Source organism: Myotis daubentonii, chromosome 12 (genome assembly GCF_963259705.1).
Source record: "Myotis daubentonii chromosome 12, mMyoDau2.1, whole genome shotgun sequence".
NCBI classification, from domain to species: domain Eukaryota; kingdom Metazoa; phylum Chordata; class Mammalia; order Chiroptera; family Vespertilionidae; genus Myotis; species Myotis daubentonii.
Genome location: NC_081851.1, coordinates 80088520 through 80112018, shown reverse-complemented (window position 1 = coordinate 80112018; position 23499 = coordinate 80088520). Strand labels below are relative to the sequence as shown.

Genomic DNA, 23499 nt, shown 5'->3' with positions numbered 1-23499 from the left:
GCCACAGCATCACAGCTTCCCCTCCTGCCACGAAAATCACCTCTAGGCCTCCCTTCTCCCTCCCTCTCTCCTTCCCTCCCTCCCTCCTGTGTCCTCAGCCTGAGAGGGACCATCACCCGGGAGCTGGGCGCACAGGACACTGAGCCCATGGCCTCGTGGCCCTGGTGTCTCTGTGGATGGAGGGAGGGGCAAGGCCCGGTGGGCAGGCAACTTCTCTGGGAGGGAGAGCTGCCTGCAGGAGGTGGTCACAGGTCACACCCGGACACAGCTCCTGCACTGGCCTCTGGCCTCTGGCCTCCAGCCTCCATCCTGGGTGTGTGCAGCCTCCTCTGTCTTGGCCTTAAATACACGTTTTTAAGAATCAGAGCCGACTGTCGTGGATACAATTGCATTGAGTCTGCGATGTACAGTTTAGAATTATGCCGTGGCTGGCTGACTCGGTTGCAGTCGGGCATGAATGACAGTGGATGCCCCTAGCTGAGCCCTAGATAACGGGGACTCGGTCCTGCTGGGCTTTGTGTCAGGTTCTCTCCCTCGGGGTCTGATGGGCAGTAAATCCAGATACTCATGTTTCTATCAGCAACGGCTTGAATTCGTCTAAGGCTGCAAACTTCACTGACTTCCTTGCGGTTGCTGTTTGATGATGACGGCTGTGACGGTAGGGGCTGCTCCTGGCCTTGGAGGGTCCTGGGGCGAGCTTGCGTGCGGTTCACGGAGCAGGGGGCGGGGCTCGACCCAGGATTCGGACACGGAGGGAAACGGGTGCAGCCGAGCGGGAGCAGGAGCCAAGTGGGACAGGAACGCTGCGCCCAAGGGTCCGGTGCTCGCGATTGGTGGGCGGAGCTGACGGGCGGGGGGCGGAGCTCTGGGCCCCCTTCCGCCTCGGGCAGCCGGCCGGGAGCCGGGAGCCGCAGTCGAGTGGGTGCCCGCGATTGGTGGGCGGAGCTCGGGGAGGGGCGGAGCTGGCGGGGGGCGGAGCTCTGGGCCCCCTTCCGCCGCGGGCAGCCGAGCGGGAACCGCAGCCGAGTGGGACGCGAACGCTGCGCCCGCGGGGCAGGTGGGTGCTCGCGCGGGGCCCAGGACTGAGCTCGCCCGGCCCGGAGCGCGGCCCCGCCGCGTGGGAGGTGATGAGCGGCGACAAACCCACGCCCCCGGCCGCCTCCCGCGGGCCCCCGAGCCGCCTGCCGGTGCCCGTACGGGTGAGTGCGCCCTCCGCGCCTCTCCTGACGGAGGGCCCCCTTTTCTCCCGCGCCCCCCCTCACCCGCGCCCCCGGGCAGCGCGGGGCGCTGGCTCTGCGGAACTGGGGTCTGGGTTCGCCCCCGTTTCTCTGTGAGCGTCCCGAGGCCACCGCCTGGCGGGCCGGGTGCTGAGGTGCCACCTGGAGGGTCGCGGGCGCCTTCCCGGCCAGGAACTCGGGGCTCCTAGCACCGGCTTCCGCGTCTCCTTGTCTGCCCCCCCCCCATTTTGAAATAACTGAACTTGCGTGAGGAAGAGCCGACGTGCGGCTCAGACCTCAGTGGAAAGTTGGTGGAAACGGTCAAGTTGCCACCCGCAGCCCGTGTCCTGGAGGCAGTTAGGAAAGAACCGAGTTCCTGCCGCCGCGGGGGACGGACCCGGCGCCCCTGCCGACGCGGTGACCCCCACCCACCCACCCCCGCGGGGCCTGAGTGACAGTGCCCAGACCCCGGCAGGTGGGGAGCTTCCTGCAAGGTGCTGTTTGTCACCTGCCTCTCAGCCGGGCGTAGAGAGCACACACACACTCACACTCACACGCGCGCGCACACGCACTCACACTCACACTCACACCTGTGCACAGGCGGTGCCCCTCCGTCCGTTCCCACCGCATGGGCCGCAGCACCCTCGCCGGCACCGTGGGCAGCCGGTCTGTTCAAGCCTTTGCAGCTGGGCCCGCGGTGCGGGGGCGGCTCCCCGGGAGACGGGCCGTGTCGTTGGAAGCAGCTGCGCTGAGGGCGCGGAGCGGCTGGGGGCAGAAAGCGCTGCTTGGGTTTGGAAGGAGCGCTCCGGCGGGAAAGGCCTCGCCGTCCTCCTGTGGTTGCAGCGGGTTCGTCCCGCGCGGAACGCACCGCGCGGATGCGTGTTGGCAGTCACTGCAGTTTTTACGAAGAAATGAACGGCAAGGCCCCCCAATACGCTCCGTGAGCGACTGTGGACTCCGCGGCGCGGGCGCTGGAGCGCGCCGCCAGGGGGCGCTGGTCGCCCCTCGGCTGCAGGATGGGGTTCGTGCTGCTGTTGGGTTTTTTGTTTTTGTTTTTAAATTTTTCTTAATTCATTTTCTGTAGCCTGCAGTCTTTCTTTTTAAAATATAGATGTATATGCATATATTTAATTATTTACTGAAAGTTTTACATGTCTCCTTTTCCCCCATTGACCTCTCCCCGCCGCCCCCCAGCACATGCCCCCTCCCCCCAGTCGTCTGTGCCCATTGGTTATGCGTATACACGCACGTCCTTTGGTTCATCCCCTTCTCCCCCTCTTCCCTCTGAGGTTTGACGGTCTGATCGATGCTTCTAAGTCTCTGGATCTATTTTTGTTCATCAGTTTATGTTGTTCATTATATTCCACAAATGAGTGAGGTCATGCGATATTTATCTTTCTCGGACTGGCTTATCTCGCTTAGCATAATGCTCCCCAGGTCCCTCCATACTGTTGCAAATGGTGAAATGTCTTTCTTTTTTTACAGCAGTGCAGTACTCCATTGTGTGGATGTACCATAGTTTTTAACCCACTCATCTGCTGAGGGCACTTAGGCTGTTTCCAAATCTTAGCTACTGTCAACTGCGCTGCTGTGGACATAGGAGAGCCTTGACTGTATGATACCACCTGAGTGACCTGTATTTGCAAGCAGCTTTGTCAGCATCGGACACCAAGGATTAGAATAATGACACGGCATGGGAAGAGCAAGAATAACTTTTTGTTCCCAGAAATGCTGGGTGCTCAATGCACCACCCCTGAACTCCAGTGGATGGGAAGGTTCAGGTTCCCAGTTATTGAAAACGAATCTGTTAAGTACCCTGTCCGCACATCTGTCTTTAAAAACATGAACATCTGTAGCTACAGTCACAGCTTAAATAGCTGAAAAATGGCCCTGTATATCGACGCCCTATGAACCTCTCCTGGCTGTTCATTTTTACTTGGATGATTGGGGTCTAGACTCACTTTCTTATTAGTCGCTCCCCGTGACATCATTGAATTTGCATAGTCACGTAATCATTTCAGTTAAGAAAGGGAGCTTAGTGCTTCTACTTAGAAAAGTGATATCAAAGAAAGCTGTTTGAGACCCAGTATATTTCTAGTCATAAATATTTTTTTTCTGATGTGAAAAATACAACACATTCTTTACAATGGCTGCTTGTGTGAATAATGGGAATTTGGCCAGATTTAAATGTCTCTTGTTCGGTATAGGAATGTCTTTCCCCCGTGGTGGCTGTTCCCTGTTCCACATGCTGCTGAGTTGAGGGAGCCCTACGCCCGTGTGCCTGGCCGTCTGCATTCCCGTGGTGGAGCCCACGGGTGGAGAGCCGTCCCTGCAGCGTGTCCTGCGTGTAGGTTGGATTTGTACTGAGCGCATTTTCGGATTTTGACTAAGCTGCGTCCGCGGAAGGGGCTGGAAGCATTGAAGGGCCTGAGGCAGGGGTGTGCTGTCCTAGTGTTCTCCGCGTGTGGTTGTAGGAGACACTCCCTGGTCTCCTGGGCGACGTGCTGTCCGTTGGTCTTACGCTTTGGGGACACGTTTCTCGTCCTTGCTGGCTCGTCTTCGGTTTCGGTGGTGGGATTTCTGGTGAGGTCTGTGACGTCACAAGCAATACTCCCTTGTTTTAAAGTGGGGAACAGCCCTGGCTGGTTTGGCTCGGTGGATAGAGTGTCGGCCTACCGACCGAAGGGTCCCAGGTTCGATTCTGGTCAAGGACACATACCTTGGTTGCAGGCTCCTCCCAGGCCAGGGCCCTGGTCGGGCTTGTGCAGGAGGCAACCAATCGATGCGTTTCTCTCACATCAGTGTTTCTCTCTGTCTTTCCATCTCTCTCCCACTCTTTCTAACAATCAATGGGAAAATATCCTCGGGGGAGGATTTAAAAAAATAAAAATAAAAAAATAAAGTGGGGGATGATCTGATCTTATCAGGAGATTTGTTCTCTAGTGAACATTTTAACAAGATCCAAGTTAAAGGTGCGCTTATTTATTGAAAATATTAATGGTAAAGCTGCCTCATTTCCCAACAGTCTGTGTGTCTGTGTAAATACATAAAGATAGATGTGGCTTTTAAATTTCAACTTTTATTCAGTTCCACTTCCCAGGATGTCCTATGAGACACACTTGGAGGGAGGCTAAGGTGAGGGCGGCCTTAAGTATATTCCAGGGAAGAAACACATTCCATGAGCTGCACATGAAGACGTTTAGCTGCTGCATAACGGGTGGGAGGAGGAGATGCTGAGTTGAGGGAGACGAATAAATGAACACGTTTGCGTCCAGTTCCCTTACTGGCCCCTTTCCTGGGGTCTGTCCCTCCCAGCCTGTGCCCGGAGCTCTGAGCACCTGGTCGCTGCCGCCACCTGCTTCCACCTCCAGCCTCCACGCCGTGCCCAGACCACAGACCCGCCTGGCCCACCCACAAGCCCCCCTTCCTCTCCTTCCCCCCCAGGATCTCGGGAGCACACGGAGCTTCTGTTGTACGCTCTCCTCTTTCCACACTTGTAGCCAGGTGTCCTCCCTCCTCCGGTTTACATCATTCCCTGCCCCCCATCCGCCCAGACCCCCCGCTGGGCCTTGGCCACTCGGCTCAGACACCCCCCCCCCCCACGTCTGCCTCCTGCTTGGCCGATGAGCTCCCATTTCCAAAACCAGCATCGCAGCCTCAATCCTGAAACCGGGTTTTCTCCCGTGTTCATATGTCAGGATGCCAGCATCACCCACATGCTTATGCCACCATCCAGGCCATGGCTGCGTCAAACTCCCGATGCACGGGCGTTCCTTCTGCCGGCTGGGCCTTTGCATGTGCTGCTTCCTCTGCCTCCACGTCCCCCCAGCCCTCACCGCTGCCCCACAGCCGAGCCAGCTCGGTTCCAGTCCCTGTCACAGCCCAGCCCCTCCCTGGCAGCTGTTCACCCCTCGCCCGCTGCGGAACCCGGCGCTGTCCGCGACGCCGTGGCTTAGATCCGGGCTAGTCCCCTGGACTCGTCTCGGTCAGCGCTGCCTGTGAGTGAGTGGGACTCGCCCTTTCTTTCAGAAGCCGAGACGGAGTCAGTTACATGCCTGGCACTTCGTAGCGGGTACCTACAGGGTGCCCCCCAAAATGTGCACACGCTGTTTTCTGATAGCTTCATGGCTGTTTCTTTCTTTTCAGATTTAGACCATTGGAATGAATACTTATTTGAAGTGTGGATGCGTTTTGGGGACACCCTGTACATACCAGTTGAATCAATAAATATTTATCTGAACGGAAGGTATGCGTTCTGTGACTAAGAGGGAGTAAGTCCCTTTTTTGGCTTTTCTACTGAGAATTTTATGTTGGCGATTAGCTATTTTGGGTTTGGATAAAATAGTATCTTTAAATTTTTATAACAGGTACATTTCAATATCCATTTTACAAGTCAACGTAACTGTTCATGGTAGAACATAATTTTGTCCTGTGGAATATTATTATCCTTCATGATTCAGGTAATTATACTTCCTGTTGAATATTATTACCCTTCATGATTTCAGATAATTATATTTCAGCAAATGGCTCCATCCGTTTGAATTTTCACACTGTAATGACCTTCCGTGTTCCCTCTATGAAATTACCCCTCAGACCCTCCCCAGGGGCGTTGAGACCCAGGTGAGCTGGGGAACAGGTTCACTGTGCCGGTCAGCACAGCCTCACGTGGTTCTGGCGAAGGAAGTTCGCATCTGGTTTGAGTCCTGAAGTCGTCCCGGTCCCTGTAGCAGGAGAGAAACCCCGGGCTCTGCCTGTGGGTGGGAGCTGGGGACCCGCTGCCCGGGCGGGGCCCGGGTTCCTCGCCCGCCCGGAGGCTTTCGCTGGCGCTGGGACCTCCTGGTGCTAGAATCGCGTCCTTGGCCATGAGTGTGCACACACAGGCGCGTCTGAGCTCCTGCTGGGAGCCAGGCTCTGAGCTGGGACTGGACGAGACGGGAGCCCCGGACGGAGGCCCGGGCCGGACGCCCAGGAGCCGCGCGGGATCTGTCCTCCCGGAGGAAGCCGCCAGGACCCACGGCTGTTTCCCCTTGAACCCGGTCGGGCCCAGAGCAGTTTCGTTGCTAATGTCTCTTCACACGTTTCCCCTGGAAGGAGCCCATTGTTTTGCCGCTAAGAATGTGTTCTCTTTATTTTTATTTATTTATTTTGGTTCATTCTCCTCTGAGGATATTTTTCCATTGATTTTCAGGGAGAGTGGAAGGGAGGGGGAAAGACAAAGAGAAACATTGATGTGAGAGAGACATCGATTGGTTGCCTCCTGTACGTGCCCGACCTGGGCCCGGCCGACGCTCCATCCACAAGCCACACCGGCCAGGGCTGCTCTCCTCTTCAGAGGGAGTTCCCTGTCACGAAACTGCAAGAAGAGGAGCAGATCAGTCCCAGGTCACGCAAATGTGCTAAGTGACTTTCCACGGAAAGATCTTGACTCTGATGTCACACGTGTAACTTTCTATCCATCGGGTGCCCACGGAGTGCTGCCCCTTTTAACAAAGCCACTGCTGACGATTCCACAGAGACAGTAATTGCATTGAAATTATATTCGATTGCATAACTATGAAAGTATCATGTCACTTTGGGGCCAAGGACTCGGAATTTCTAACAGACGTCCTTTAACATCCGCTCATTTTGTAACCTCAGAGTCCGTGGAGGCAGCTGCGATTTTCATGGAGCTTGTCGATTTAAGTGAAAAGCTTGCTAGTACAGACAAGTCAGATTAGCCTCGTTTCTGTTTAGCGTAGACTCTTAACCGCACGTTACTGTGTCCAATGTGTTGGACCGAGTTTTCAATTACAGCTCAGTCTGAGGCTCCTCTTTATCGGTGAGCAGATGCGAGGAGACGATTTGCAGAGTAAACACCAGGACAGAAGAAGCAGCCTCCTGGAGAAACGCACAGCGTCTGGTGACGAGTAATTCCCGGGAAATGTTTGCCGCCTACAGATCTGCGAGGAAGGCGTGACCATAAGGACACGTCGTGTTTCTGAGTCGTCGGGACTCTGCCAAAATGGGGAAAGACAACATATTTTGGATGCTAATCCCCCGTTTTCATCCTGTGTTTCGTAATTAAATTGATGACAAAAAGAAGTTCTGGTTTATCACCCACTTTAGCAAGAACACAATTCCTGCAAAGCTCACGTCTCTACCAGCGGCTCATCCCCCACGGGAGCCCGCCAGAGCCGTCAGGTGCAGTGCGACGAGGGGCGGACCTGGCGTTACTGTCTTGTAGTAAATAGATGTAAGGGATGTGGTGAAAGCTTGTGTTAGTATGTGACATCACACAAAAATACTTCCTTTTTCCCGAAAGGCGAAGGGTGAGATACTGAGGGATAGAACGTCACCGACCAGACCCGCGTCCCGCTGACACACTCCACGCCCGAGCCCCTCTCGGCCCCTGGCTTTCTAAGCGCCAGTCAGCCCCGCAGGAGCACGGCTTCTGGTGTGTGCGTGTGATTTTCTGTATGACTTTCCCAGGATGAAAGAACTTGTAAAACATGCCACACCTGACCTTAGTCAGGGCACTGGCCTCTTTCCCTCAGATTGTCAAATAAAGAACAACAATAGCCATTCTGGTCTGAATGAATCACAGTCTGCCCTTTTTTGTCAGATCAGCCAAAGACACGATTGTGGGTGCGCCGCAGAATTCAGGGGTGAGTGTACGTGCCACGCGGCGAAGGAGGCTGGCCGCCGCGCTCAGGCTTTCAGGGCTGAAGTTTGCATCTGGGCGCCTTCCTGCCGGTCAGACTCCGACGCCCCCCAGGCTGCTCGTCGAACGTGAGTTTTATCAGGTGCTGCCTGGTCTCCTGCGGCTCAGCCTTCCACGCCCAGAGAGTTTGCATCTGACGCTAGCCATGCCCGTGCCTCTGTACCCGCATGTACAAGTGGGCACAGCTTTGGAACGCCGACTGTTCTCAAGGGAAGTTGGGGGAACCAGCTCCTTTCCCTGGTAAGGAGCTCTAAGCCTACTTCCTATTCAAGCCACCTCACACGGGATGAAGACTTGTGTGTGAATTTAAAAAGAAAATTCAAGGAAAGGAGGAGCCTGGGTTTTGCTTAGGGCTCCGCCCACACAGGCGAGTGACTGCCAAATCCATGGAAAGACAGCAATTCGGGCTCAGAGCTGGTGGCTCAGTGAGAAGCCCAGGGGTCCCACTGGGGATGCGGGTGTCTGCACATGCATGTGACGTGCGCACGACGTGTGGGTCTGCATGTGCGTGTGTGTGCATGTGTTTGTGTGTGCCCATGTGAGCGCATGTGTGGCTCTGGTGGGTAGAAAAGGGGTGAGGGGTGAAGGACACTGGACACAGGGAACCGGACAGGACACGGAAGGTGCCCATGTCTGGCCCACGTCACTGCGCCGTGATGGCGTGTGTCTCGGGCGGAGTTTGTGCATAACTGAGCGTCTGGTGGGATTTGGCAGCGAAGCCCTCGGCCCCGCTTCTCTTGTGGCTAGTTTCTTGGTTATTCAGACTCTTCGCTGTAATGCTGTGCGCTCAGATGTCTTCCGGACGCGGTCCAACAGTTTGTCTCTCTAGGATTATTCCCCAGTTCACGTAAGTTTCGCATGGACCGTCCACAGTCGTCCACAGAAACCCTTTATCACCCTCCTCGCTCAGACGTCGATAGACCCACCTCCTCTTCCATTTCTTGTCTCGCATTTGAGTCTTCCTTCTTTTCCTTTCTTGGTAAATCTAGCTCAAGTTTGTCGATCTTTTTAAGAACCAGACCTCGTTCACATTGGTTTTCTCTCTTCTCTTCTGTTTCGTGAATCCCGTGTGTCCTCCCTTCTGTGGAAAGTGGGAATGAATTGAGGTCCTTGGTCTCCCATCATCCAGGCGTTTCGGTGCCTCTTCTCATGAAGACTCTGGTCCCATTAGATCGGGACCCTCGGGCCCTCACTTCACCTTAACTCTTCCCTTAGAGGCCCCGTCTCCAAGGACACCACACGGGGGTCAGGGCTTCAGCATAGGAATCTGGGGTTCCCCACCTGAGTCCACAGGAGCCCGTGTGAGTGATAGTTGAGGAAGGCTGTGCGTCCTGGGGAAGCCTATTTAACCAGAGACGGTTATTCCCGTGGGAGGTAGGCTGCGGGCAGGTGACTTTCAGGGAGAAAAGGCGGGAGCACCGACCTCGCGAGCTCGGTCGTAACAAATGTATGTGTGGTCACAGCATCCGCGATGCCGAGCTGATGCTGGACTTGCCTGTTGTCACCGTGTCAGCAGCTTTAAATGCCTCAGTAAGTGGTTCCCAAAGAATGATTACTAAGGACCCCCCAGGACAATCACTCCGAAATTTCTACTAGAGCAATGTTATTTCCTATATGAATTGCCTTCCAGATTTTTATTGAATTAGAAATAGCTGTTGGTGAGAATTTCAACGTTTTAAATTTAACTTCAGTAAATCTACGTAAGATCCTGAAAACATGTCCGTGGCCTGACCACGTAAGACCCCGAATCGTGTCAATGGTCTGACTACGTAAGAGTGAGGAACATGTCAGTGGTCTGACCATGTAAGGCCGTGGAGCGTGTCAATGGTCTGACCACATAAGGTCCTGAATCGCGTCAGTGGTCTGACCACATAAGACTGTGGAGTGTGCCAGTGGTCTGACCACATAAGATCCTGAATCGCGTCAGTGGTCTGACCACATAAGACTGTGGAGTGTGCCAGTGGTCTAACCACGTAAGATCCTGAATTGTGTCAGTGGTCTGACCACATAAGACCGTGGAGCGTGTCAGTGGTCTGACCACGTAAGACTGTGGAGTGTGTCAGTGGTCTGACCACATAAGATCATAGAGCATGTCTGTGGCCTGACCACGTAAGAGCCTGAATTGTGTCAGTGGTCTGACCATGTATGACTGTGGAGCATGTCTGTGGCCTGACCATATAAGACTGTGGAGCGTGTCAGTGGTCTGACCACATAAGACCATGGAGCATGTCTGTGGCTTGACCACGTAAGATCCTGAATCGTGTCAGTGGTCTGACCATGTAAGACCGTGGAGCGTGTCAATGGCCTGACCACATAAGATCCTGAATCGTGTCAGTGGTCTGACCACCGTGGTCACTGTCTTTCCATGGTGACTGATGATTTTGAGGGGGCTGGAGCGGCGGCCCCGGGCCAGGGTCTGAGATGACGTTTCTCCTCTGCCCTCCTCACCGCATCCCGTTCTCGTTCTCCTGCAGGCCCCACGCCTTCGAGGTGCTGGCGCTCGGGGTCCGCTCGGGGATGCTGCAGTGCGCCACGGCCCAGGAGACCACCGACTGGCTGAGTGCCGTGGCCACGAACATCCATGACCTGACGCTGCAGAGGGTGAGCCGAGATGCCACCCGCCCTTTTCTTTCACCCACACAAATAGTTACGAGGTTCTGCATTCATATTAACCAGGAATAACTGGCTGTAACGTTAAACAGAAGAACGTGTGCTTTTTTTAACATTTCAAATCTCTGATTAAAAACAGTTTAAGATGACGTCATAAGTGTTTCCTAGCTCAAGAGCGTGGGTTAGTCGGACATTCGGATACTTCACGCGGTTCCCTCTCCGTCCTCACACAGACACAGGCGTTCATTAGCCAGGCGTTCATTAGCCAGGCGTTCATTAGCCAGGCGTTCATTAGCCAGGCAGTTCATTAGCCAGGCGTTCATTAGCCAGGCGTTCATTAGCCAGGCGTTCATTAGGCTGGAAACTCGGGCACCCATGTGCTAGTCGTCCTGACCCCGCCTCCCTCTCTCCGCAGGTGAAAATGGGCAACAAGTGCTGTTCTCCGAGGGACCAGGTGGGTTTGGGTTGTTTGTGCGAATCGCGTAACAAGTCTCCGAAAGTAGCCTCTTCCGTTGTTGGCATCTGATCTGGAAGTTCTGATGGGAAAACGACAGGACACCTCCGCCTGAGGCGGGGCCCGGTCATCGGGGTGACTGCGCAGCGGCTCGTGCGGTGGGAACAGCGCTGCGGGCGGTCAGCTCCCCGTGGGCTGAGTCCCCGCGGTCCCCCCGTGTGAGGAGAAGCAAGAAGAGTTTCCACAGAAACGCCACCAGGAGGATCAGTGGAAATGGGCTTCTTTGTCATCATGGTTATGGGTTCTGATTTCATGATGGCGGTGCAATCAGGCAGGTGCTCATAAAAGTATAATGTGCATGTATTGGGACCGGCACTAAACCATTAGAAACTTCATAATGTAGGAGATAAAATTAGTTTCCCTTAAAATTATTTATGAACTGCATATATCTAAAAAGATTCATAAATCAGCCGATGTTTCCAGCGGGAGCTAAGCTATGATGTATTCCCTGCTGATTAATCTAGACAGAATTACACTACACGGCTTCCAGCAAGTCCACATCCGAACTGCGGACATTCCCGATGATGAAGCGTCTGTGCTGCTGCCTCGGCCGGGACAGGAGCTTCTCATTCGCTCCTCAGTAGACAACTCCTGCTGGACGTGTGCCCTGCACCACTGACCAGTCCAGGAGGGGAGCTCAGCCCAGCTCCGGGAGGGTGGGGGGGGACAGGGATTAGAGGAGAAACTGGGCAGTGGGCCCACAGCTGGGAGGAATGCTGCTCAGAGCGGTGAGCATGTACCGGCTCAGAATAATGGCCACAACTCACGCACGGTGTCCACCAGTCTCACGTGACAGAGGCTCTGTTTGGACAGTTCCTGGCCTGAATTTTTATGTTTGAAACTCGGTATGTTGCAGCCCTGGGTGTTCACTCAGGGCGTCCACATGCGTGCCAGGTTTGGAGACTGGAGACTGACCTAGAGGTCCTGGTCCCCCAGTCTGTGGTTGTGGGTGTCCCGGCGGATGGGGGTGTCCTGGCAGGTCGGGGTGTCCTGGCCCGTGGGGGTGTCCCGGCGGATGGGGGTGTCCTGGCAGGTCGGGGTGTCCTGGCCCGTGGGGGTGTCCCGGTGGGTGGGGGTGTCCCGGCGGGTGGGGGTGTCCCGGCGGGTGACGTGTTTGTCCTTCCAGACGTGACAGTGGCTGATGGTGTCTTGCTGCAGGTCGTGCACATGGGTTGGGTCAACGAGAGGTTTGAAGATGCCGACTGCTCTCCGACCCTCACACCCAAGTTCCTGGCCCTGAAGGGCTCCTCGGTCTGCGTCTTCAGCTCCCCCCCCCCCCCCCCCCCGGTGAGGACAGTGAGGACCCACGAAACCCGGAGGAGGGGCTGGGAGGGCACCTGGAGGAGAAGGAGGGGCCGTGCCCTGTCCTCGTCCCCACGTGGCTGGGGGGGGGGGGGGTTCTGCTTAGGGTCATGGGCGTTTCTTTCTCTAAATCTGTTAACCCACTTATTTCGGTTCAAACAGCCGCTAAGATGGTCCAGCATTTTCCTGCTTCTGCAGATTTGGGGGTGGAAGGCCCATGTCTTAGACCAGTGATGGCGAACCTATGACACGCGTGTCAGAGGTGACATGTGAACTCATTTTTTTGGTTGATTTCTCTTTGTTAAATGTTAAATATATAAAATAAATATCAAAAATATAAGTCTTTGTTTTACTATGGTTGCAAATATCAAAACATTTCTATATGTGACACGGCACCAGAGTTAAGTGAGGGTTTTTCAAAATGCTGACACGCCGAGCTCAGAAGGTTCGCCATCACTGTTCTAGAGCATCAGTTATGTGTCAAAGAGTCCAGGACATAGACAAGCAGACAGACCCCTTCTCCTCACACATTTCTAGGTTATGGCCAAATGCCGGAATTTAAAAGCTATGTCTCCCTCAGATCATCCAAGTTTGTTTTTTTAAAAAAAATATGTGTTTATTGATTTCAGAGGGGAAGGAAGAGGGAGAGAGAGAGATAGAAACATCAATGATGAGAGAGAATCATGGATTGGCTGCCTCCTGCAGGTCCCCCACTGGGGGTCGAGCCCACAACCCTGGCCTGTGCCCTTGACCAGAATCAAACCTGGGACCTTGCAGTTTGCAGGCTGACACTCTATCCACTGAGCCAAACCAGCGAGGGCCATCCAAGTTTTATTAAACAGCCTGGCCCAGCTGGCGTGGCTCAGTGGTTGCAGTTACGGTTCGATTCCTGGTCAGGGCACATGCCCGGGTTGTGGGCTCCATCCCCAGTGTTGGGCGTGCAGGAGGCAGCCGATCCGTTATTCTCTCTCATCACTGATGTTTCTCTCTCTCCCCCTCTCCCTTCCTCTCTGAAAGCAATAAAAACATTTACAAAATAAACATCCTGATTTAGTCAGGCCATCATATAAACGTAATGCTGCACGCTACAGTTTGCAATCTTCCTTTCCAATTCCTTCCAACGCCACTTCCTCAGCCTGGGCACCCAGCCTAGAAGTGTATCAGCCAAGACAACTTCACCCCTGGAGTCTGAGCGTGAGAACTAAACAGCGAGACCTGGTGTCCTCGGGCCCTAAGCCTGGAGGAGGCACCACAGGGGCAGTGGCTCTTGCTCCTGAAGCTTCGGCCGCATTCGTGGAGCTGTTTCAACACTTGGTGTCGGATATTTAAATGGGAAAAGGCCCAGACAGTTTGTGGTAAATAATTTAGGAAAAACTAAAAGACACAGTCTTGTGTCCGAGGGTGGTTTCTGAGCTCCGTCAGGTGAGCGAAAGGCGTGGTGCTGAAGGAAGAGAGGGAAAAGGGAGGGGAGAAGGGAATGGAGTCGGGGTTGGGGGCCTGTGTTTATCCTGAGCCAGGAAGCCGCGTGGGGGGATCACCCCAGGTTTCCACGAAAGATGCCGCCAACATGGGGTTCACCCAGGCCCCTCCGTCAGCGGCCAGAGTATCCATTTCTTATTTGCGAATTGGAATCTGAGAAATAATGTTTCAGCTGCTCATGTTTCAAACACCATTAAAAGGTGTTAATTAACCGTATGAAATAAACTTTATAGCACCTCATGGCATTCACATAAATTATAGAGGAGTTGCCCGTGAATATGCAAGAAATATGAAGAGCAATTTTAAGAATGTCAACGAGGCAAGCTGTCATTAAAAAATGTCCCTGGAAATACACCATTTGACGGCAGGTTTGTAGACGGAAGACACAGCAGACAGCTCTGTACCCAGGAGGGCCACCGGAATCACTCGGGGCGACAGAGTGGCTCTCCGCAGTCACTGGGAGACGCCAGCGTGCTGCACCGGTAGCTTGCGTTCTGCTGCGAGCAGTCGAGTGGCCGGGTAGCACAGGACGCGACCAGCCATTGTTACCTGGGAAACGCAGTGCGTTCACCCCTTTCCGCAGAGGAGCTGCGTCCTGGGGGACAGAGCGAGGATCGCTCACGTCCGCTTCCTGCCGGAGACTCTGGTTTAAGGAAACGACGTCCTGGAGCGTCTGGTTTGCAAAATGAGGAAGTTTTGTAGCCGAAGCGGTGCTTGAACGTGCGTCTGCTCGGTAACCACAGCTCTCAGCCCTGCGCCGCCCTCTCCCCACGGCCTGCCTCTCCTCCCTAAAGGTGTCGGGCTTTTACCCTGGAGCTGTTCTCCTAAAACAGGGACGGCGAACCTTCTGAGCTCGGCGTGTCAGCGTTTTGGAAAACCCTAACTTAACTCTGGTGCCGTGTCACAGAGACATTTTTTGATATTTGCCACCCTAGTAAGACAAAGACATATTTTTGATATTTATTTTCTATATTTAAATGCCATTTCACAAAGAAAAGTCAACCAAAAAAATGAGTTCGCGTGTCACCTCTGACACGTGTGTCACAGGTTCGCCATCACTGTCCCAAAACCATCAGGAGCACTGCACACGCAGGGGGAACATTTGCAAACACCCCGACGCTCTGCCTCTCTCCGAGGTGGTGCTGCGGCCCTGGCCCACGCGGGCTCACACCGCCTGCTTTTTAACAAAGAGCAGTAACGTCACCTAAAATAAGAATCAGGACCCCTGAGCCCACTCTCTGCTTCTCCATCGCACCCTCCGGACGGGCCGACCCGCGTCAGAGCCTCCAGGTCACCACACCGCTGTCCGCTCGCCAGCTTCGCACTTCTCATTTCTTCTCTCGTATATGTATTTTATGTCCTACTATATATATTTTGTAATATACATTCTCTTAAAATTTAACCTAAAAAGATCTTTAATCTGAAAGGGACCCCAAATGAATTCTCAAAATTATACCCGTTTGTAACAGGTAAGTTTGTACATTAGCACGTTCTTGTGTCAGAATGTGCACACCTCACAGGCGCCCACGCCCACGCCCCCTCACCATTGTCCACGGCCCCCACAGGCCTACGTGCCGACCACCTGCTGCCGCCCGAGTCACTGTTGCGAGGGTTTCAGCGGCAGGTTCCTCTGCACCAGCACGTTCCTCTCCTGGAGGCACTGGAAACTTCCCCACGTCACCGAGGCATCGCTGACGAGGAGAGGACCGTGGTGACAGTGCGTGCCGTAGGGATGGCCTCCCACCCGGTCCCTCACCACGGCCGCCCCCTCCCGCGCTGCCTTTCCAGCGGCTTGTGTTGTGGGCTGTCTGTTTTGCTGAGGATGCGAAGACGTGTGTGCGTTTCCTTCCTGCAGGTGAGCACGCGGGACTGGGCGTGCGCAGAAAAGACCTACAGCCTCTGGGAGGTGCTGTTCAAAGCCCACGAGGTGAGTGTCTGCCATCGGCTGCTCTGTGCGAGACGCCGCGGGGCGCACAGGAGGGGAGCGGGGGCTCACAGGGCGCAGGTTCCATCCCGGCCCAGTCAGGGCTTGTGCGGGAGGCAACCAGTCGATGTGTCTTCCTCACATCCATGTGCACACTTCTGCCCTCCCTCCCTTCCTCCCTTCCACTCTCTCTAAAAAGCAATAGAAAAAATACCCTCAGGTGAGGATTTTAAAAAGGCCCTTTTGTTTTCAGCGAAGCGAGGGGGGGGGGGGCGGGGACGGGGGGAGGGGTGTGTCTGGGAAGGGCGAGGGCGCTCACGGGGGTCAGCGGGACCGTGGCCGCTGGCTGTCCGGAAGCTGGTCAGCTGGGTGGTGAGGTCGGGCCCAGAGCTGCCCGGCCTCGGCCTGGCCTCTGTGAATAGACGTGCGCTAGCATGACTGAGGGCCCGTGTGCGGGGGCTGGGCCTGTGCGTCACGGAAAGCCGTGGCATCTGCATCTGTGACTCCAGCCTGTAGGTCAAAGCGCGAGGCTCTGGGAGGTCAGCGGCCCAGGTCAGCAGCTAGTCGTTGGCAAAGGAAGGTCTGCCGTCTGTCAGCGGCCTCAGACCTGCTCCCGAGGACGAGCCCAGCTCCCCGACCGCAACCGGGCCTGCCGCCCCGTCCGCGGCATCGCCCCGTGAACACTCGCCAAGAGCTCTTCCTTGTCTGTCAGTCTTGACCCTCAGTTCAGCAACTATCAGTGTGACTTACGACGTGTCAGCCAGTGACTCTACCTGCCCTGTTTGGCTCAGGAAGTGCAATCCTGTTCCCTGGATGGTTCTGTGTGTCCCAGCCTGCAGTGAAGGATCTGTGGCTCCACCCCCTCCCACGCACACACGTGTGCATGTGTACCATGCATGACACAGACATGTACTGTGTTCCACATACACATATGCCAGCTACACACATAACACACATGCACATGGGCACTTGTATCACACATGCCACTGCATGCACCACATGCACAGATGTGTGCGTGCAGCATGGGTGCCACATGCACATGCATGCACACATGCAGGCGTGCCACGCACACACATATACCATGTGCACGCCGCATGCACATGGGCACGTGTACCATGCATACAACCTGCATGTGCTTACACATGTACACATGTACAACATGCACATAACACATGCATAAACCATGTGTCAAAATCACAAGACACGTGGATGGGGCTGTGAGCCGACTGCCTGCAGGTGAAGTAGGGTCAGTGAATAGTTTCTCGAGGCCTCGAGCACAGCTCTGAGGTCAGCTCAGGAGTCCCCCGTCGGGTTTCGTGGGAAAGTAGCCAGTTCCACCGAGAGCTCAGGAGCTCACATGTGACTTAGGTGTCATCTTTAGCCGCAGAGGTCCCGACCCCCTGACCCCAGTCAGGTCTGCTGCTGCCTCAGGGGTGGGGAGGGAAAGGGCTGCTGATCTGGGGAGAGACTGGGTCTGCGAGGGGTGGAGAGAGGGGAGGAGGTCGGGGGAGAGGGGGGTTATAGAACCAGGGCTCCGAGCTGGGTTTCATCAGGGTCACAAGGACGCTGGTCTCATAGGGACAGTCTCCAGGCTGTGCCCAGTGAGGGCTCGATGGTGTGAGTGGGTGAGCCGGAGCGCTGAGACGGGCCTGCATCTAGGGAGACAGAGGGACAGGGAGAGGGATGTGTTCTGAGCGTGAAGTCTCCACTGGGACAATAGGAGGCGTGAGGAGGAGCCCGGTGACCCCGCGGGGCCTCAGGCAGAGGCGAGGGCTTAGCTGTTTGCTGTTTCTTGTTAAATGTGAGCCCGGGAGTCCCAGGAGTCTTACCTTTAAAGTTGGATGTAGAGTAAGAAGTGCGGTTACCAGTGTTTCCAGTGGAAGGTGCGTACAGACAGCGAGGAGTGGGACACACGTCCCTGCAGAGGTTCGCGTAGGGCCCTGTGCACGGCTGAAGAGCACTGCTCCTGGCCTTGCCCCGGGGGTGGCCCCCGCCCCCCGCCCCCCCCCCCCAGCTCTCAGCAGCGTGCCCTCCAGGCTGAGCAGACACCCCTCCCCGAGCTGCTGCCTGGGACCACCTCTGTGCCCACATTCCACCCCTCTGTCTCAGTTCTGGTCCCCGGGGGGCTGCCGGCAGCAAGTGCACCTGTGCCCGGGCCTCCAGGACCCAGGGCCGCACAGCTTCCTGTCCTGGTCGGCCGAGGCCAGAGCCACCGCTTCACCGTGGAGCTAGGCAGCGAGCTGGCCGCGTGGGAGGCGTCCTTCCAGAGAGCCACCTGCTGGGCGGTGTGGAGGGCAGGGGTGAGTGACCGCAGCTCCCAGGGAAGGGACCAGGCCTGGCAACACTCAGGCAGAGTGCGTGTGACAACCTGTGTGCGTGTGACGATCCGCGTGTGTAACAATCCGTGTGCATGTGACAACCTGTGTGTGTGTGTGACAATCTGTGTGTGACAACCTGCGTGTGCGATGAGGCAACTGTGCCCAGAGGCCCGTGGATCTGTGTGCACGTGACAATCTGTGCATGTGACAATCCATGTGCATGTGACACTCCATGAGCATGTGACGATCCATGTGCAGTGACAATCCGTGTGCATGTTTCGATCCACGCCTGGAAAATTCCATGAAAGCTGAGCATTCCCGTCTGAGCCATCATCTCAGGATGATGTTTCTGCTCAGGGTGCTGAGCAAGTACCAGGAGGCCTTAAGGAAAGTGGGGTGGGTGTGGGCCTCTCATGCACGTCCGTGGGACGTCCAGTGACTGAGGTGGGAGCTCAGCAGGGGACAGAGGGACAGGGGACAGAGAGACGGGGGACAGAGGGCAGCGGGGACAGAGAGACGGGGGACAGAGGGCAGCGGGGACAGAGAGACGGGGGACAGAGGGCAGCGGGGACATGCGTGAATGTGACCCGCAGTGACGCAGCCTGCAGAGCCGAGGGAAGACAGAGAGTGTGCACGGCCTCCATCGGGCACTCGGATGGGGCAGCTCTGCCCGAGGCCGTGGGCCCTCCTCTCGGACCGGGGCCAAGTCCTGGAGCAGGAACACCCTCCGCAGGCTCATCGCGGAGGTTTGTGAGGAGGCGCCAGCAGGACCTCCGTGCCCCTGGCCCCGGGTCAGCAGCTTGGTTAGACGCGGGGAGCGCACAGCAGTGAAGCACAGACCTCTGCATTTCTGGGCTTTCGCCTGACTTGGCTGAAGTGTGCCCACGTGCGCGCGAGTGTGAGACAGAGAGAGAAGGAGAGAGAGAGGAGAGAGAGAGAGAGAGAGAGAGAGAGAGAGAGAGAGAGAGAGAGAGAAGGAGAGAGAGAGAGACAGAGAGCACGTGCCCCATGTGCTCTCATGTTCAAGTTCTGACGCCACGTGCCCTGCGGACAGACGGCATCTCAGCGTCTGGTCTGGAGCTCACATGTCAGCTGAGGCTGCTGCTGCCCATCAGCGTGAGGGCCCAGGTCCTGGGTTTGGCTTTGGGATGCTCGGCTGTTACACCCACTGCTCCCCAGAGTTTTCCCAAGAGGAAGCCACGTCTGGGTCCCCTGGACCGGGTGCTGGGCCCCGACCATCTGTCTGTCCGGAGGCGGCTGGGACACGGAGGAAAAGCGGGCGCTCCGCAGCGGGCAGGGGCTCCCACGCTCACACTCCCTGGGGCGCGGGGCGCGCTGGGCTGTTGGTCAGGGAGGGGGCAGCCTTTGCCGTCTCTGGTTCCACGTCGCGTGGGGCGTGGGCTCCACCTCCACTCCCTGTGGTCTGCACGTTAAGACTGAAAGCCGTTTCTGAGCCTGGGGGGTGCAGCGCCCCGAAGAATAGTAACACTTTATTAGAGGATGTTTCTCAAAACCAACACCGTTTTCTAGTCCAAGACCTACCCGTGCAGCTGGCGGGGAGACGCGCTGCACTTCACTGTGGACTTCGCCTCAGGACTCACCTGTTGCGCCAGCAGGACGCAGGTGAGGGGCACAAGGGGGGGACCAGCATCCTGGGCCGGAGGGGAGGGTCGGAGAGAAAGCCGTGTGAGGACCGTTCTGTGGCCGGAGGATGGGAAGGCGGGAATCTGGTGAGCTGTCACCTGCCCGGCTTAGAGAAGCCAGTGTCTGCGTTCTTTATGGAGACAACTCGATGTGTGAATTGAGGTAACGACACGTGGGCTCTGGTTTCCGATCTCTGGTTCCCTCACTCCCTCGCAGACCATCCTCTGGAGCTTTAGGTTCTCCCGGCTGCGGGGGTTGTCCGACGACGGGAAGGCCCGCCTCAAGCTGCTCTTCCAGCACCTCCACACCCGACAGGTTGAGGCGACGGTAAGGACGCAGCTCCCTCTGCACCAGCCGCCCACCTCATAGCACAGAGACGGGCAAAAGCTTGCCCACCCACACTCACACCTGCATAAACTCACACACCTACACACACACACACCCATACGCACACCTGCATGCACACACACACATGCACACCCACACACATGCACACATACCCACACGCACACATACATGCACACACACATGCACACCCCCACACACCTGCACGTGCATACACACAACTGCATGCACAGTCAACCACACACATACCTGCATGCACACCCACACACAGAGATACACACACACACACACCTGCACACACAGTCCCTCCACACACACCTGCACACCTATACACATAAATACCTGCATGCACACACACCTGCACACACTCGCACACACATCTGCACACACTCACACACAACATATGCCTGCACACACACACACACACACTTGCATGCATTCATATACCTGCACGCACTCACACACACCTGCACACACACATACACTCACCTGCCTCCTTTCCTGTGTCCGGGGCCTGAGTCACCCGGGCGGCGACGGCAGAGAGGCCTGGTTGGCTGTGGCCACGTGTCCCTGATGCTCACACCCACACGTTCCGCTCTGTCTTTCCTGCAGGAGCTGGAGTTTCCGGACCTCACGGCCGTCCTGCACTGCGTCCACGCCTTCCTCGCGGCCAAGGTTGCCTCCCTGGACCCCGGCTTTGCGGGCAGCCAGGGCCTCAGCAGGAAGCCCCCAGGCAGCAGCTGAGCGCTCGGTCAAGGACGAGAATTAAATTATTTTCTTAAGAGACGAAGCTTTGCCGCCCAGCATTGGAGCTCTGTGGCTTTATAACGAGCCTACGGTTGTGATACCAGTAAAGTCCTTCCTGTTTCCAGCCACGGAAATCCTCGTTAGAGGGACGGTCCCACAGGGCGCAGGCGCGGCTGTGGCTGGGGCCCTGGCCCGTGAATCGCCACATCCCTGCGTCCCTCCGGGCCCTGCGAGGGGTGAGCCCCCACGCACCACGTCCCTCGCTGGCCACACCCAGGTTTCCTTCCACGGAGTGACAGGGGACCGAGCGCCCCCCCCAACCCCCCTGCTTCCCTCTCCCTGGAGAGGAAGTGCTTCCTGGGGTGGGGGGTCCCCTCCCCTGCGCCCAGGAGGAGGCGGAGCCAGGGGTGAGCTAGGCTATGAGCAGCAGGACTGTGGGGATGGGAGTCAATTTTTGTATCAAACATGACATATGAGTTACAGTGTCATTAAGTAATGCATCATTTAAAGGTTATTATTATTGTTGTTGTTTTTGTTAATCCTCACCGGAGAACATTTTTCCCCATTGATTTTGTTTTATTTATTTTTTATTTTTTAAAAAATATTTTTTATTGATTTCAGAGAGGAAGGGAGAGGGAGAGAGAGAGATAGAAACATCAATGATGAGAGAGAATCATGGATTGGCTGCCTCCTGCATACCCCTCACTGGGGATTGAGTCCACAACCCAGGCATGTGCCCTTGACTGGAATCGAACCCCGGACCCTTCAGTCCGCAGGCTGCCGCTCTATCCACTGAGCTACACCAGCCAGGGCTAGAAGATGTATTTGTATTGTGGCAGCGACCAAATAGAAAATGCTGAGTTAGGTTGGGGGGGAAGGGTGTATATTTTCTTGGTGCCCAATAGTAAGTGTAGACCACAGGAAGACTTAAGAGGTCCCCGTCCCCCCACCTCGGGGCGCCCTGGTGTCCAGTGGTGCCCAGTGGTGTCCAGGCGTCCGCCCGCTGGGAGAACACGCCCCCCTCCTCCCCCAGGACCTCACTGCTGTGTGACGCCCGGTCGCGCCTTCATGTTATAACTTATCTGCCCAGAAACTTGCATTGAAGTCTTCAGACCCCAGTCTCTTATCCACCCGGCAGGAGACGTTTCCAGCTTTCACATGGCAACACGGAGCACGCGGAGCCGGGAGGAGCAGGGCCGGGTTGGCCGGGCTGTGCCGATGCAGCACGGCAGAGCCGTCCACGCACACGGGCGCACAGAACCGGTCACGGTGGTTGGCCAGTGTCAACAAGCGCCTCCTGACTTCGTGGAGGGGTAGAGACGCCGAGCGTGACTTTGCGAAAAGGTCAGTAGAAGCCTGTGTGTCCTCATTTCACTGAAAACACCCAGGAGTTTCTCCAGCGGAAGCCCGGTGTATCCCACGGTTCTGAGACAGCTGCCTGCTGTCGGACGGGAGCACAGTCAGGCCCATCCTTGTGTCCTACATGGTGCTCTGTCTGTGTCCACGCGGCCCTGCCTCCTTGTTCCCGTGCCCATTTCCAGCTGTTCACATGGCCACGCCCGCACAGTCACATGACCACTCCCTCCTGCTGGCACAGCCACACCCCGTGTTCACATGACCATGTTAACGTAAAAAACATACAAACCTGTAAAGAATTTTTGTGCGTTTATTTGATCCAAACTGTGGACAATTGGCAGGAAGCAGGATCTCAATGGATTGGGATAATGCTCCGGAGAATGGTGGTTTTTCACCTATTTTTATAAATTACAGTCACAGGAGGAGATGTGAGTTACCTGAAATCCATGGTGATAGATTAGGGAGGCGGGAGAAAGCAAAGGGGAGGGGGTGGACCTCTGGGGTTGGATAAAGAGTGAAATGATAGACACACACTTCTTTTAGGTGAACGCAGGATAGTTAACCGTCAACAATTAACTCAATAACAATGAGGAGATTTGTCGTCTCGCAGAGCCAGTGTCTGTGCCCTGAGGAGTCTGGAAAAAGAAAAATTACTTTGACCTTCCAAGGATATTGTCGATGCAAAAAGACAATAGGCTCAGTTAAGGTTAAGATTGGCCTTTGTCACAGAAGATGCTGGCCTAGGATGTGACAACACACCATGATTGCTTTTGGATAAAGTTTTAATTTCAGACCATCCTGTGTGGTTACTTTAGGTCTCCGAGTTTGCAAAACCACCACGCAGGCCTCCCCTGAGCTGTCAGGTGAGGATGTGGCCCCTTTGCGTCCACACAGCGTTCAGGTGACACCCCGGCTGGATTAGGACGGACTGTCTGGACGCAGTCGGTAGTGGATGGCTGTGGAGAGCAGGCCTCACCTGGGGAAACAGACAACTTCTCTGACACTGATCATGTCATGTGGAGACCGAAGTCACTTTCATGGACACTAACACAGTGTCACCGCTTCACTCGAGGCCGACAGCGCCTCAGCCTGGGCCCCTGCGGACGCTGTGGGGTCCCCTCCCGTGAGTCTCCTTTCCTCCCGACCTCGGGCGGCTCCCAGGGCCTCGCACTCTCGTTTGCTCTGTCGTGCCCAGGATTTGTAGTTGTTGTTTTAAATTGTGTTCTGTCGGCCTGTCTATTATTTTTCTTTTTCACGTTCCCCCTCCCCTTTGGCAGCCATCAGCTCCGCATCCATGAACCTGCTTCTGTTTTGTTGCTTCATCATTGTCTTGTGTGTTTTTT

The 23499-nt window shown here is 55.7% G+C and overlaps 2 protein-coding genes across 2 annotated transcripts in view; both read left to right on the top strand.

Annotated features, from left to right (window-relative positions):
* Positions 1–2473: 2473 nt before the first annotated feature.
* Positions 2474–23499, top strand: part of TPO (thyroid peroxidase) — a 48214-nt gene continuing 27188 nt past the window's right edge. The window contains exons 1-5 of the mRNA XM_059660640.1: positions 2474–3577; positions 4533–4689; positions 5364–5463; positions 5585–5677; positions 6098–6253. The gene's annotated coding sequence lies outside the window, so the exon portion shown is untranslated. The remainder of the gene's footprint in view (positions 3578–4532; positions 4690–5363; positions 5464–5584; positions 5678–6097; positions 6254–23499) is intronic.
* Positions 10137–23493, top strand: SNTG2 (syntrophin gamma 2). Its single transcript, XM_059660683.1, is given in 11 exon segments — positions 10137–10162; positions 10392–10518; positions 10943–10981; positions 12200–12575; positions 15388–15539; positions 15678–15749; positions 17856–17928; positions 17931–18046; positions 19595–19687; positions 19925–20035; positions 20666–23493. Coding segments are annotated over 11 exon segments (1317 nt in total). The 3' UTR covers positions 20798–23493.